This window comes from Thunnus maccoyii, chromosome 12 (assembly GCF_910596095.1).
Source record: "Thunnus maccoyii chromosome 12, fThuMac1.1, whole genome shotgun sequence".
Taxonomy (NCBI): Eukaryota; Metazoa; Chordata; class Actinopteri; order Scombriformes; family Scombridae; genus Thunnus; species Thunnus maccoyii.
In genome coordinates, this window is record NC_056544.1 from 30987340 (window position 1) to 31003793 (window position 16454).

Here is a 16454-nt window from a genome sequence, read left to right on the forward strand (position 1 = left end):
CACCAGTCTACATGTTCAGCTGTTTTCAGGAGCAAAACCAAAAGTAACTCTCTCCCTTTTTATTATATAATATTTATAATATATTTTACACATTATATTATATATTATTTATATCGTTCCAGCATTTTATTAGACTTTAAAGCTGTAGTTTACATCTCATTCTCCACTTTATATTATATTACCTCTATCTGCTCTGTGCTGAGCTGTCAGTAATAAAACCTTTACACTGCTGCCCTCATGTGGCTGCAACAACACATTGCTTCTACTACTACTAGTCTCTTCAAATTTTTGTTTTCATGGCCCCAAATGTGTATAAAGAGTAAATATATCATATATATGTGTATGTACAGAGAGGCAGACAGAGACTCCTTCCATGTTAGTTAGATATATTCAATTCTTATTCTAATATTACAAAATCTACAGTAAGACAAAATGCAGTTTATTTACAAGTAACTAATCAGATTATTGAGATTATCACATTTGAAAATGACAATTGTATAACATGTTGTAGAACATATTAAAAACAATATAACTATACAATTTATAACAATTAAAATCACTGAAGGATAAAAAGCAAAGTCCAAATACTGTTTAAAAACACACAGGTTACTATAGATTTGAAGTTTTTACCACTTGGGGGCAGAAGAACTCCACAACAAGCTAACAAACTCCTCTCTGACATATTATGGTCTGTCTGCTGTTTGCTGCTGGGCAGGTAGTGTACAGTGGGTTTATCAGAAAACAGCTGCTGCTGCTGGAAACACTGAGACTGAAGCAGACAGGAAATGTGCTGCAAAACCACAACTAGGAGCTAAAAGAGGCTAAAAAGCTCATTTAGTCATTAGATGCATTCTTAATATAAAACTATTGATTAGTGGAGCTTTAAGATATACTCCCTAAACTTGTTCTATCACCCTGGAGGCCTAAAACTGAGTATAGCGCCCCCAAAAGGTGTTATTTGTCAGCCTGTGAAGTGAAAGCTCTCTCAGTGGGACTTGTTGTGCTGTGGGACACTCTAACAGAATCAGGGAGTGTATGTTTAAATCCTTCAATGATGAGCAGAAAGTGAACAGACTGATATGCAGCCCTAACTGCAGCAGGACATTGGAGCTGTCAGAGCATGCAGAGAGGCAGCAGGTGATCTTACAGTCAGCTTGCTGCAGAGCTGGCAGGTCTGCTGGCTCTCTCTCTGGAGGACAGGAGGCTGCTGGAGCTGGAAGCTCTGAAACACAAAAGGAGTCAAATGTTTGGAGTTGCAGTGAGAAATGTCAGTGCTCTGCTCCTCTGCTCTCTCTGACAGCGTCTCCAGATGAAGCTGAATCACTGCTGAACACAGTCACCAAGCCTTCATTACCTTGTTCTGTTTGGGCCTCCACTGTTCCCCCCTCGTGCTTGATGATTCATTGAATAACAAAACCCAAATTAATAATACTATTAACATTTTATAAAATTACATTTACTAATTTAATAATTAATACATATTATTTAATAATATAGATTTTATATTTAATAGTTGTATTACTTTATCATTGCTGTTTGTTTTATTATCAGTTTCTCTTATGAAGTTGTTTTTGTTAATAAAACAAACCAGTTTTTAAATTGTAGTGTTTCTGAAATCTTTCATCTTCTTCTAAATTGAGGTTTTTACCTGCAGAGTGTTTAAATTCACACTGTAAGAACATTTTTAACATTCACTTCCTCTCTGCAACATTTAAAAAAATACATCCTACATTTGTTATCATCAATCAGAGCAGCAGAACACAAACCACACTGAGACAAACAAGTCATCTTTACTTGTATTAAAAAGAAAATACACCAATAATATAAGAACACAAACAGTCAGACAATAACACAATAAAGTTTCAAACATGTATAATCAAGCAACATCAGCAGCTGGTCAAAGCAGAAAATGCTGTTGTTTTTCCCCCAAAAACCTCTTTAATGTTTTCACACTAGAAAGCTCCTCACATAGAGGTGATAACCAACTGATGACAGTTATTTCTGCAAATACTTTACACAAAGGACAATTGGAAATCTGAGCCCAAAAGCTGCTGAAGCCTTTCTTGAGTACATTTATAATTTACTTTTAAATTAATGTTGCAAACATCAGCAAAATCTTCTAGTATCCTTTATTCACTGTAGAAATCCTAAGTGTAATATTTAATGATGCCAAAAAATGTAAAAATGAAAAGAAGAATAAGAGTAAAGGCAATAATTATTTTGCCTCTAGCAGTGCAGGGCTCATGAGTTCCTGGGTTTATTTGGTTAAAAAGTCATTTTACTTTAAGAATAATTTATTTGCATGACCATGATCTTCTAACAACTGAAAGTAGTTTAGTTGACAAATCAGACGTTCAGATCAGAAAACACTCATATGTGTTATATTTGGAGGATACTGACAAACAGCCCCTTCTGTCATTTATGTATGAGCACTCGGCAATGACAAGTGTAAACTGTAAAGCAGTGATGGAAGAAGTATTGAACTGTTTTACTTAAGTAAATGTAGCAATAATACAGTATAAAATACTACTTTACAAGTAATGGTTTTACTTTCAAAATTACAGAAGTATTATTTGCTAAATGTACTTAAAGTATCACAAGTAAAAGTACTCTTTATGTAAATTGGCCCCACACACTGTTACATTGATCATATACATATATACAGAGCCTGTGAAAAGTATTCACCACTCTTGAAATGTTTCATGTTGTATTGTTTTAAAACATGGAGTCAAAGGGGATTTAATGTGGCTTTTTGTACACTGAAAAAACCCTTATATGTAAAATGAAAATAAATCCCTATGAAGTGATCTAAATGTATTTCAAATATAAAATACGTCATCAGCTTTACTCGTAAAATCTAAATCTGAAAAGTAAGTAGTACTTATAGCTGTGAAGTAAATGTAGTGGAGTAGAAAGTAAATTATCTCCCTCTGAAATGTAGTGGAGTGGACGTATAAAGACGCATAAAATGGAAATACCTCACAATTGTACTTTATTACATTCCTCCCCTGCTGTAAAGTGTACCTTTGCTAAAAACTCCAAAAAAGAAAAAGTGACAAGACCTCCAGATGTGTGGCCTTTGTTGGTGGCTGGGCTCAGTTTGACTGTGTGGGTGGAGGGCTCAGTGGAAAAAAGGTTTACAGACAACAAGAGAAAAGACCCACATGACAAATGAGAGGGAGGGAAGTTCATGAGTGTACAGCAGCAGGTGTGAATCTGTTCTTGGCGGTTATTAGGACTCATATAAAACTGTTGACAGCGAATCAACACTTCCTTTCCTGCAGCAGACGGGCCGTGTGGGTTTCTGCTCAGCAGCCTCCACACTGTTCGCTGTGGTTTTTCATTTGATTAACACAATGACGGTTACAACCATCGACTCTGGTTAAAGAATGGTTCCAGGAACTTCAGTATGAATTCAGCGCTCGCTGTCTCAGTTTTAATCTGTGTTATTAATGTGTGAGAGAAGCAGCTGAAATCCTAAACTCAGAGCTGAGAAACTGACATCATTAAATAAAGGGAGACGTTCAAACTCCTGCAGTCTGCTCAGGTCCCACAGTCTGTACTGAGTTCACAAATACATTACTCAATAAGTTTAAACAAATAGATCAAAATAAAATGGTTGTAATTGATATTGAGTTGTTGAACATCCTAATAATAATAATAATAAAAAATACATAACTCGTAGAAAAGAAAGTAGAGTCATTATAAAGAATGAAGTAGATTTTGATACAAAGAATCCAACTTAAATCATATTTTTTATATTTTTATTGAATACAAAACACAAACAAGCATATAATTGATAATTGATTGGTTTACTGACTGGGACATGTTGCAGTTTTAAACATTAAAGAAGCACTGGACCAGAGTTAGCTCGAGGCTAATTAACAGCACAGCTACACACAGCACATCACATACACCCACAATGTCAATAAGAAGATTAATAATGTAAACTTGTCAAATTAAAAGCAAGACTACCTGCACTAATGAGAAGACCATAGATGGAGTTTAGACTCAATGTTCACACAGCTGATTGGTCTTTAGTAGAATTTTTAATGTTTTAATATATGATATATATTTACAAAACAATATAAACATCATTTATGTATTTATGAATAGAGCAAAGAAATGTTTCTTTTTCAGCAAAAATACAAGAGCACATATACACATACACATATGTTGATGTGAACCAAGTTAATTTTCTCTCATATTCCACCTTGATTATCATAAAAAATAAAAATTAAATATCTGTAAACTTTTCTTTGTATCTTCCTGTACACTTGTTTTTAGCACTATGTGAAAGTTTACTGAGATCTACTCACAACAAGAGTCAAATTACTTGAGGGTATCAATAAACTTGGTCAATTTAGTGGATTCTGTGTCTGATTATTTAGATTATTTGAAGCCAAACTGAGATCAATAAAAACATGGATGATTATAAATAACAGAAACTGTGATGTTTCAGTTTATTGAGAATGTTTCTCTGAATGACTTTGATAAACCTGCCACCCTCTGCATAATGTATTAAAAAGAAAATACACAAGAAAGAAAAAATACTGTAAGCACTTCAATATCTACCAGGTAACTAATGATTCAACTACATTTTACACTATTATACAAGTCATGATTAAAAGTGGAATTAAAATAGAGCATCAAGATATTAATATTCTACAGAATTTATACTTAGTAACTGTAAATATACTGTATTTATGTGTATGTGTTTGTATTTATAGTTTTAAGACAACTGTGTCTTAACCGTAAAATTTACAACCAACCACAACACGTCATAAGTGACATTTGTGAACATTGATCAAAGTGATAAATGAGATGAATTGATGAGATGTGATGGTGAGAAAAGGCGAGCAGAAAACAGTCAGTCAGCATGTGTGCAGTTGGTGGACGGTCCCTTGTTTCTGAGGATCATCAGCAGAGAGAGTCCACAGCAGTACACCAGACTCTTCACTATCAGCACTGTGTACAGCACACAGAGCAGCTTCACCTGGTACTGAGACGGGACAGGTGGAGGAAGAGTAGAAACCTCTGAAACAGAAAAAAAAAACAAATGTCAGTGCTCTGCTCCTCTGCTCTCTCTGACAGCATCTCCAGATGAAGCTGAATCACAGTTGAACAAAGTCACCAAGCCTTCATTACCTTTTTCTGTTTGGTCCCTCACTGTTCCCCCCTCGTGCTTGACGTAGCAGCGGTATTTATCTGTGCTGTTCTCTTGCTGATGGAGCAGCAGGATGGAGGCGGTGCGTCCCGGCTCTCTGAGCTCCAGCTGCTCTCCCTCAGCAGGGGGCAGATCCTCCAGCGTGCCGTTCTTCTTCTGTCTTTTCCAGGAGAACTGGACCACAGGAGGAGACATGGCTGAGGCCAGACACAGCAGGGAGCTCTTCCCCTCCAGGTGGGCTGCTGGGTACAAGCTCACCACGGGCTTCACTACCTGCTCATCTGAAGTTTGACAGCAGCAACAAGCAGCACAGACACACATTCACACAGTCAACAGCAGCTTACAGCATTGAACTGCATTCAGTCTGATCCTGGAAACTACATGATCACTAAACTACTCATCAATACACCACAAACATCATCTACACTGATACATATTTTCATATATGTCATATATCTTCATCTAGATAAAAGTTCAAGAAAAAGATGAAAAGATGACAACACAAAGTTCTTTTCGCTAATGTTGTTGTTACATATAACTCATGAAAAACAATATAATATAAAATATAGTAAAATCACATTTGTAGAATGCAGAATATTTACCTTCATCATAAAATAGGAATAAATTGTGTCTCCTATATTTTATGATATATATCACTAAACTTTATGCCATGCTTCATCATACATGAGATTGAAAAACTATACATATGCACAGCAATACATAAGTACAGTATGTAATGTATCAATCAGTTTTCTTTAAAGTGCAGTATATATATATATATCAACTGGTATCAGCACATGTATGTCTATGGATAAATAACCAGAAATAACACAACAAAGATGACAAAGATAATCCAGTAATACATAGTTTGTCCACCAGACAGCACTAACAAGTTTTCAGCTGTAAAATATCCTGCTTATTTCACACTTTGGTTACAATAATAATTTAAAAAAACAAATATTTAAATTTTGTTTAATATAATAAATTTTTAACATTAGTCAAGCTGCATTTTATATCATATTAAATATATCTTATAAAAAACAACATATTTACCTCCATATATACCATAACACCATAGACCATAATATATCCATAATAAAATACAATATATAAGTCCTAATTTGCTGACATTAAATCTGTGTTCATACTTTGTACTTTCTGTCCATGTTGATGAAATTAGTGATTGTAATTTCCACTGAAATGTAGTAAATGAAATGACGGACTGAGACTGAGAGCTTAATGAAATCAACTCTGAATCTGTATGAGACTGAAGAATCCTGCTCATCAATGAAATTTACTTAAATTATCTCAAGATTGTGTATAAAAAGTCAACAGATGATCAGAGCAGGAAAATCTTCCACAATCATTCATCTAGAATTTAATTTCTTTCCGGAGAGAGAGAAGAAGTTTCATTGAACAGCAGCTGATGAGAATACAGAATGAAATTAGAATATCAGCGCTGAGTTTCTCTGAGTATTTGGAAGAGTTTAAAGATTTTAGTTTCCAAGAAACATATGAAGACAAACTCCTTTCTGATGCTTATTTAATGATAGAATGGTTGCACAATGAATTCTCTAATTATTATGGAAAATTAATGTGTAAATCCTCAAGCAACAGAAAATAAACTTAAGAACTTGTGCAATAAAACAACTGAAGGAAAATGAAAGTTTCGTCTTACCTGTTACAAACAGTTTAGTTCCAGAGCCAAAGATCCTGTAGTTCACAGTGAAAAACACTGTGACAAAAACCTGTCTGCTGTTGAATGTGTCAGCTGAGGTGAATAAATCCAAATGATTAACCAGTATCATATTTCATCTCCATGATGTGTTTCTCTAATGTTCATATCAACATGACTGTCTCTTCTTTTGTTGTATTTCTCTTTATTTCAGCCTACTGAGGTAGAGAGAGGCGGGATCCTGCTACATTTCTAATCAGTCCAATCCATTAAACATGTTGTCTGTCAGTTTAATAAAATATTTTTTTACCTCACTGGGATCAGTAGCTGTGAAAAAATAATAAATACAAGCTATGAAATTCAGCCGCTCTGTAGCCTGCAATATTAAAAAATGTCCTCCATAAAAGTCCTCTTTGATTGTCAATGTACAAATCAAAAGTCAAAATACTCTTCCTGACTTGTACTTCATCCTCAGACTGTCATTTGAAGTTAGAATCCTCTAGATTGTGGTCCTTGTTGATAACATTTGTTTATTGTTGGTAACAGCCAGTGTGTTATAATAATACCAAAAAGTCCTCCAAATTAAACGACCACATAGGTTGTTTGACCATGCACACTTCAAAAGGGGGGGGGGGGGGGGGGGGGGCATCATGGGAAGTCCCCCAGCAGTCTAGGCCTATAGCAGCATAACTAAGGGCTGATCCAAGGTGAGCCTGGTCGGCCCTAACTATAAGTTTTATCAAAAAGGAAAATTTTAAGCCTACTCTTAAACATAGAGAGGGTGTCTGCAACCCGGACCAAAACTGGAAGATGGTAATCAGACGCCTCTATCAGCAATAATTGGCAGGGCAGCATCGTTTGCTTATGGTTACACTATCGTAACCTTCATTCTATCTCACACACTCTGCCACGACATGTCATCAGACTGCCTCACTGAGCCCGATTGGCTATAGTTTAGTTGCCCACCTAAAACTTTATAATCCAAACCACTTAGCGGAGTAGTAGGGGGGCCAACATAGCCCAGTAACATGAACATGAACTAGGTGTAACTTTGGCCTAACCTTGCAGGGATCAAAAACCATACAACAGACACTCTGCACACTTCATTCCCCGAGTCATCATGGATCAAGAGAAAATGAAGGCATAGGGAGATGCACTCCTAAAGCCAACTAGTTAGGTGCCTCTAGGTGCCTAGATAGGACTTTTCCAGCCACTCCCTCTCCATAGCACACGAACAGTTGTTCAGTGTGCTGAAAGGGGGCTGTGCCACAACGGCACAATAGATGCAGTTTTGCCTCCCTGGCATCCCCAGGGGGTCGAGGACAAAATGCAAAATGCCTCTAGCTGAATAGTTCTCAACCGGAACTCTTACGTTCTTGGGAACAAAAGAGGGGTTCGATCTGAGTGTAGCACTGCTGTGGTCCCCACGAAGCAGCAAACAGCTGGGGTGAACCAACAGGAGGCACAACTCACTCACTCTCTTAGCTGAAGTAGATCACCAATGTTAGTTTCCACTGGGGGGCGAAGACACGCATCACTGGGTGTTGTCTCCTAACCCCCTGTAAGAAACATTTCACAATGGGGTGAGGAAAGACAAGTCTTTTTCCAAAGCCCTCATGACAGGAGGAAATCGCTGGTGCTTAGACTTTAATAGTGGCATTATACAGCTCCTTTTCCATCAGATACTGTAGAGAGGAGAGAACCTCTTTTACTGCACATGACAGGAGTTCCAATCTCCTTTCCGAAATCCGAAACACTTTGCTTTGTAGCAAGTAATGGTGGATCCTGCTCTCGCCGACTGCTCTCACTCCAAGAGGTGGATTGTCTTGTGGCGTCAGGGAGAACCAGAGCAGGCAGTGGGTGTTGTTTCCACTTGCGAACAGGCTCACCTCCACTCTCCCTAACTGGTTCTAAATCTGATGCACCACCTCAGGGTGCAGCACCCACTCGTCTGCCAGAGGGCCACCTCTTTACATGAGGTCAGCACCCCTGTTCTCGGGACCTGGGATGTGAAGGGTTCTTAGAGACAGAAGGTGTTCTTAGGCTCACAGCATGTTCTTTGCCATCTTCAACAGGGCTGCAGATCAGACTCCACCTTGCCTGTTGATGGAGGCAACCGTGGTGTGGTTGTCTGTTCTCACCAACACGACTCCCCTGAACTTGGATCAGGAAGTGTTGTACAGCCAAGAGCACCGCTTAAAGTTTGAAGAGGTTGACTTGTCAGTTTTCCCCTGAAGACCAAACACCAACTAAACCTACTCACTGTAGAGTTCTGGAGAAATACAATTTACTGAGATTTGAGAATTTTAGATTATTCTCAAATTTGTGCCTAGTTTATAGAATTTTAAATGGTTTGGCCCCTCCTCCACTATGTGACTTTGTGAACTCTCGCTCAGTAAGTTCTATTAAATCTTCCAGAATATCCTCTATAAAAATTGTACCAGACCATTTTGTCGCACTGCATTTGGGCAGTCAGCTGTCTCTGTGAAAGCCACATCTCAGTGGAATGTCCCACCTGATGATAAAACGACTCAGCTCTGTGACCACTGAATCTAAATTTTATCTCATGATCTTCTCATGAATGCAAATAATCTTTAATAATAAGCTTTCAATATGACAAGCTTACATCATTCATTTCTAGTTGACATTGTGGGTCTATGTGATGTGCTATTGTGTATAGCTTTGTGCTTTGTATAATGTGTCATGTGTGTTTTTTGCTTTGTACTGTTTGTTATTGTGCTGTTATATGTTTTAATTGTAAGGGACTGCAGATGAAAATTATCTTTAAGCTTACTCTGGTGCAGTACATAATTTATGTTTCACACTGTAAATGGTCCCAGTAAATACAATACAACAGCCTATCGCTCTCCCCAGACAGGTGACCCCTCACACCATCAGGGGCAGATCTGTGAACACCGCTATGTAGGTGGTCACTCGACCCAGCGGTGTTCGCGTTTACAGATGCTGTGGGGACCCCCAAGAACACAGGTCCTCCTGCACTGATAGTGGAAGATTCACCATGCGACGCTTATGCCTCTTGGAACCGTAGGGCAGGCTGGCAAACCACCTCTGCAGGCGGTGCATGTGCAGGAGCCCCGATGAAAATACTGGATGGCCCGCTGCCATGAGCCCTTACTGTTGCTTCCCGCCACAGTCCAAAGACTGCCTGCTGCAGGGCCGTCCATCTGGATTCCAACAGAACGGCCCACAGTCTTACCAAATCGAGCACAACTCCCAGATACTCTGCCTGTTGGCACAGCTGAGGAGTGCTCTTCTTCTAGTTGATGATGAAACCTAACCAGGTTCGGTGCAACACCAATTTGGCTGTGTGGAAAAATGGTCCATTCCCTAGGCCTGGCAATGACAAAGAAGTCATCTAAGTAAAACAAGACCCTCATGCTCTGTTCGTGCAGCGGTTTAAGCACCACATCCACACACTTGCTGGATATGCAGGGAGCCAGGGAGTAGCCAAATGGTAGCCTGTTGTACTCGTACGCTATGCCCTGAAAGGCAACCACCTCAATGTAAAAATATGCATCTTTCAGGTCGATGGTGGTGAACCATCTCTTGGTTGAACTAGTTCCAGCAATCTCCTGATGGTTAGCATGCAGAATGTCTATCAGGCGATGCACTGGTTCTGGATGCAGAGATCAAAAATGGGTTTGAAACGTCCTGTCCTCTTGGGAACCAGGAAGTACATGGCATAAAACTCCCTCTGTCTGTCGTGAGTTGGAATGATCGAGACAGCTTGTTTTAGCAACAGGTCCTGGATCTCCTTGGAGAGAAAATATATCTCCTCTTGGAGGATAGATTTATCTCCTTGATGACCAAGAATGGAGGAAGAACACAACAGAACTTAAGTGAATAACCCAGACTCAGTGTTTTCTCCATCCTCTCTGTTAATGCACAGCTGTGATGCCATTCCTCATAAAACTGTGTCAAAGGGTGGGCGGCCAGCTGGGGGGCGGCAGCCAGTATGCTGTGGTACTCTGATTCAGCCCTCCTTGCCACCAAACCTTCTATAAATGGAGGATTGGCTCTGCACTCTCAGGAAGGAAATCAGTCCCATGACTGGTGACTTCGTTTTAAGCGGAGGGGAAACAATGGTGGGTTGAGCTGGATGAGCCGGGCCGTAAAAGCCTTCCCATAGTAGGGATTTGCAGAGAAATAAAATAACTGTCTTACAAAGCCAAATCTTACATTGCCCAGGTGGGGACTGCCATTGGTTGCTGGCTGTTTGAGATGAATAGACACAAATGATCCCATGGTCAAACTTGCATGAGTAACGTGAAGTGAAAATTCGCTTCGCGTTCGGTGTGAACACACCATAAGGGGAACATGAATGTCTGTAGAAAATTTCATGGCAATCCATCAAATAGTTGTTGAGAAGTCACATAAAAACACAAATGTGAACCTCATGGTGGTGCTGGAGGAAAAGCCAGAGGATCCCCAAAGTCAGATACATCATCTGGGAACCATGAAAAAATTGTGACAATCCATGTTATAGACGTTGAGATGCTTCACAATAAGAAGTGAAAACTTTGACCTGCTAGTGTTGTTAGGTCAGGGATTCACCAAAGTCATTAAAATGAACACTATGAACATCTGTATAAAAATGTCAGAGATATGCATCTGATCATTTTTGAGATATTTCAGGGTGTCAAATGTCAAAGTCAAGGTCAAATGTATTTATTGAGCAAATTTCATACACAAAGCAACACAATGTGCTTCACAAGGGCAAGAGCAATATAATTATAAAGACACAAAATACAAGCATACATATCATCATGCATAAAAGCGAGTAAACATACACTTGCATACATGGATGCAAAAAATAGGCGACTAAAGTGCATAATAATTCAATTAAAACTGGAGAAGACAATGTAAATAGATTATTCAGCTAAAAACGGGCAAACGGCTGAGTGTAAAATGATTCAGATAAAAACAGGACCGGATAGCGCATAAAAATGCAGCTGAAATAGGAGCAAACAGTTGTTCAACCTAGTTGTAGCTTGTTGTTTCTTTGGGGCATCTCTAATATCACTTGGAAGGGCATTCCATCTGTATGGAGCATGATAGCTGAATACAGCGTCTCTTGTTGTAGAGCGCATGGGGGGCAACAAGGAGACCACTGGCTGATGATCTGAGGCTTCTTGTTGGTTCATATGGCACAAGCAATTCCCTAATATAAGCAGTGTCTTGTAGACAAGTAAGAGGATTTTAAAATCAATTCTAGCATTTACTGGAAACTAATGTAAGGATTTAAGAACAGGTGTAATTTGTGCACTTTTCTTAATGCTGGTTAAAACACGTGCAGCAGCATTATGTATAGGCTGCAGTCGCTTAACAGTTTTTTGGGGAGTCCAGAAAAGAGATCATTGCAATAGTCAAGTCTGATGTGACAAAAGCATGAACTAGTTTTTCAGTATCTGAGTCTGAGAGAAAGCCTCTGATTTTTGAAATATTTTTGAAGTGATAGAAGGCTGATTTTGTGACGTTATTGATGTGACAGTGAAAGTTAAGATCAGCATCTATGATAACACCAAGATTCCAGCAATGTTCTTTGCTCTCAAGCGAAAAGGAGCTGAGATGGGCTGCAATTTCCTGTCTCTTTGCTTTTGCACCTATAATAATAACTTCTGTTTTGTCACTATTTAGTTGCAGGGCATTTTGATTCATCCATGTGTTAATGCCCTTGATGCATTTAACCAGTGTTTCCACAGGGCTCAAATCATCAGGAGAGAGGGAGATGTAATTATGGTGTTGTATATTGTGTTTCTTTATGATGTGCCCAAGCGAAGCATATATAAGTTGAACAGGAGTGGACCCAATATTAAGCCCTGTGGAACCCCACAGGTCACAGCAACTTTTCATGTTTTCAATAGAGACAAAGACTAAATATCCCTAGAATCACACTACTAGAATGGCTAAAAAAACAACTTGGGGCACCATGTGGCTTCAGGTGGTTTCGGGCTTAAGACTCAGACTATATCCCCCAACATGACCCATTTAAGCCCAACTGGGGACCCTTGTTGCATCTCTGTTTCTCCTCATTTTCTACTGGTGCTATCTCATATGTGCATGGAATGCCCAAAAAAGCAATAATAATAAATACAAAAAACAACAATACAATGAACCATGAAGGTATTAAGTTAACTTGAATGTTGGAGCAGGGCCATCCTGAGAGAACATTGCTCTCAGTGGAGCTGTCCTAAATTAATTAATTTCAAAGGGCACATTCTGTCATTTATATCCTGTTATGATGTTCGATGTTAAAGATGGCCAAAGTTCTAAAATGTAAGGTGAACGTATGTAAAAATGCTCCCTCTAAGAAAAAGCCCAGGACTCAGCTGCCCTGAACGCCTCGTTTGCAAAGTTTTTTTTAACTTCCCCGACAAGATGACGTCAGCTCATCACATGTCCATAAACAGCTGCCTGTTCTGAAATCTTTGTTGCTGAGGTTGTTCACGTTGTCCACTCTCATATTTCATATTTGATTCTGCTCCAAAATGTACAGATACATTTGAGACGTTGACATTTGGAGTAATTTGGAATAAAAGAAAAGAAGAAATCCTGCTACTGTAGTTTGTTTATGTAGCCTCTGTAGTCGGAATAAGCTTCCTGAAGATGGTCAATCAGAACAGAGTGTGAACCTAACATGAATGTGAACTTAACGTGAATGTGAACTTAACGTGAATGTGAACTTAACGTGAATGGGGGCTTTGTGACAATAATGACTGAAAACTAAAACAAGAGTATAACAACTAATACCTAAAGTTATTATTGTTGTTATTATTATTATTATTATTATTGTTATTGTTATTGTTATTATTATTATTAGTATTATTATTATTATTATGTATTTGGTCCAGAAGCCACTCCAGACCCACATGGTAACTTTGACAAATTTGCTTTTGTCAATGAACAACAGTCTCTTCCCCCTGAGTGGCAAATAAGAAACAATATCTCAATATTTGCTATTATACATCCACATGGAAAATTAGAAGTTACATTACAAGTAGATGGAGGTGAAATATGTGAACCTGGGCTGTGGTTTACTGCTCTCTTCCTGTCACAAACACTGTTTGACATCTGTTCATCTGGAGGTTTTTGTACAGGCTGCAGGGATCATTTCTCACTGTGGGTACCAGTCTTAGCACAGGTACAGTAGTAGGTGGCTGAATGTGAGAGTTTAACTTTCTGGATCACCAACTCACAGCCATTTTCTTTTCTCTCGGCTGAGAAATCATATTTCTGTGGATGATTGTGGCGGGTATCCATTTGGCAGTTTTTGGATTCTCTCCTATTAATCTCAAGAAGCAATGTAAATGTTTCTTTTTTTTGGTACCAAATGATCCAGTCAGTGCTGCACTGGTCAAGGCCTCCACAGCTGAAGGAGACCTTTTCACCAGCTCTCCTGGTCAATGTTAAATCATCCTGAATCAGCTCTGCTGCCATGGCAACCAGCGCTGTAGAGAAACAGACACACAGATGAAGGTCAGTGTGACAGTGTTTGTTAAAGGTTGAGTTTGTTGGCTCCTGATTGGCTGGAAACACTCACCTGAACACAGACAGCACAGAGCAGCAGCTGGGATGAAAAGCATTTTGTGCAGTGGTGTTTCCTCTGGTGAACCTGGGGAGAAGTGGCGCTCTGATGCAGCTGAGGCCAAACAAGGACGAGCTGTGAGATCAGACGAGGGCCACGTGGTTTCTAACAGCTCCTCAAACCTCCCATCAGCCCCTGCGGCGGACAGATAAGGCTGCTGCTGCTGCTGCTGCTGCTGTGTGGTTTTACATTTCAGTTTAATAAATGAATTTCCTGCATCATCTGATGGTATCATGCATTCATTGACGTTCTCTTTTAACACTGAGTTTAGACACATTTCCTCAAATTGACAGATTTGGTATTTTTGGAAGTTTTGTGATCTCTACTAGAATTAGAAATAAAGTTCTGAGGGTTTAGTTTGTAGAGACGAAGCCACCGGAGGGTTCAGAAGAGTTTAAAGTCAGGTGTCGTCTACATGTCTCTTTGGTGGAACTGATAACAACCCATCTGCAACATGAGGAGACACAACTACACACTGCTTTACTGATTTATTGTATTTTTTAAGTTACCATATCTTTTTTTTTAATTTAAATTTAAAATATTAATCTCAAAAGTAACTACAGCAACAAAAATACAATATTTTCCTCTGAAATGTTGTGTAGTAGAGGTTTAAAGTAGTTTAAAATGGAAAAACTCAAGTTAAATACAAGTACTGTAAAACTGTACTTGAGTACATTTGAGTAAATGTACTTATTTACTTTTCACCTCTGTAGGAAAAACAGCGGGATGTAATTTCATCATTTTTCATTCTTTTTTTGTTATTTTTGTGTCATTTATTTTTCCACATGTTGCGCCCTGCAGTTAAACAGCCCGATTATTTGACATATACATTCTATATACAATATGAATATATAAAATAAAATATATAAGATATTTAGACTAAATATTACTTAAATATGATCCAAATATGTTTGTCCACTGTAAATATTTTGCGCAACATACATCATTTTAGTCTGATCTGAATATTTGTGTTACAGTTACAATCATTTAGAGGCTATTTGTAGTCTAATGAATGAATCTTTTTTACCGCCATTCTGTATAATCCAATATCTTAAAATTTTACAATATTATCTTCTACTGAATATCAGTTTATAAATCAAATTTCAATTTCACGTGCTTTTAAATAAAAAAGGTTTTAAAAAATGTCTGTTCTCAGATTCATTAAGATCTTTATTTTTTAAAGTTGCTTTAAATTCTGATATTCTAATATTAATTTGTACTAGTGCAGTGCTTGTTCAAAATATGTCTGTTATGAATGGGTTGATTACTTGGCCTCTGGTGTTGCTGCTTGCAGATTTCTCGAGAACCGCTCATCCAAACAACTTCACACTCGACGCTGCACTTCATTGTGTCCTCAGCAAAACACCAGACAAGTGTGAAGTCGATCGGATGAACTGTTGTAGAGAAAATCGAAGGACACACATACATACAGACAGACAGAGACTCCTTCCATTTTAGTTAAATATATTCAAATGTAATTCTAATATTAGAAAATCTATAATAAAAGAAAATTCAACCAATTTCAAATAACTAGACAGATTATTGAAGTGATCACATTTAAAAATGACAATTGTATGATAAGTTACAACAACAAGATAATCAACTAAATAAAACATTAAAGGTGTAAAATATTTAACCATAGATCTTATTTAATTATATGTTTTTTTTATTGTTCATTGAGAAGTTACTATTGATTGGGAATAAACTAGAGCATTATAACACTGCAATAAAATTATATAATTAGTAACTGTTCAGGTGTTATTTGCAAATATACTGTATTTTTTAGGGCATAACACATTAAAATCAGTTCAGAGACACAAATTTGAACCCTATTTTGAAGGAAAATCAACAAAAACAAAGAACTTCATGAAACACAGACACTGTGATGTTACAGTTTATTAAGAATATCAAAGTTATGAAGTAAAAAGACAAATCTAACTTTGCAGAATGTATTAAACACAAAATAATACATGTAATAAAGGTTTGAAAAACACTAAAAACTAAAT

The 16454-nt window shown here is 38.0% G+C and overlaps 1 protein-coding gene across 1 annotated transcript; it reads right to left on the bottom strand.

Moving 5' to 3' along the window:
- Positions 1-857: 857 nt before the first annotated feature.
- LOC121908915 lies at positions 858-7133 on the bottom strand. The gene is made up of 4 exons (XM_042429244.1): positions 6846-7133; positions 5180-5448; positions 1355-1385; positions 858-1222 (listed from the first exon to the last, which is right to left on the bottom strand). The coding sequence occupies exons 1-4, from the start codon at positions 6973-6975 to the stop codon at positions 924-926; spliced, it is 729 nt and encodes a 242-aa protein (XP_042285178.1). The 5' UTR covers positions 6976-7133; the 3' UTR covers positions 858-923.
- Between the last annotated feature and the right edge of the window lie 9321 nt (positions 7134-16454).

Bases quoted from the DNA above. Each gene is read 5' to 3' on its own strand.
- LOC121908915 (XM_042429244.1), bottom strand. From the start codon at position 6,975: ATGATACTGGTTAATCATTTGGATTTATTCACCTCAGCTGACACATTC. The intron at 5,449-6,845 runs GTAAGACGAAAC...GTCAAACTTCAG, and splicing joins AACTAAACTGTTTGTAACAG to ATGAGCAGGTAGTGAAGCCC. The intron at 1,223-1,354 runs GTAATGAAGGCT...TTTGTGTTTCAG, and splicing joins GGAGGCCCAAACAGAACAAG to AGCTTCCAGCTCCAGCAGCC.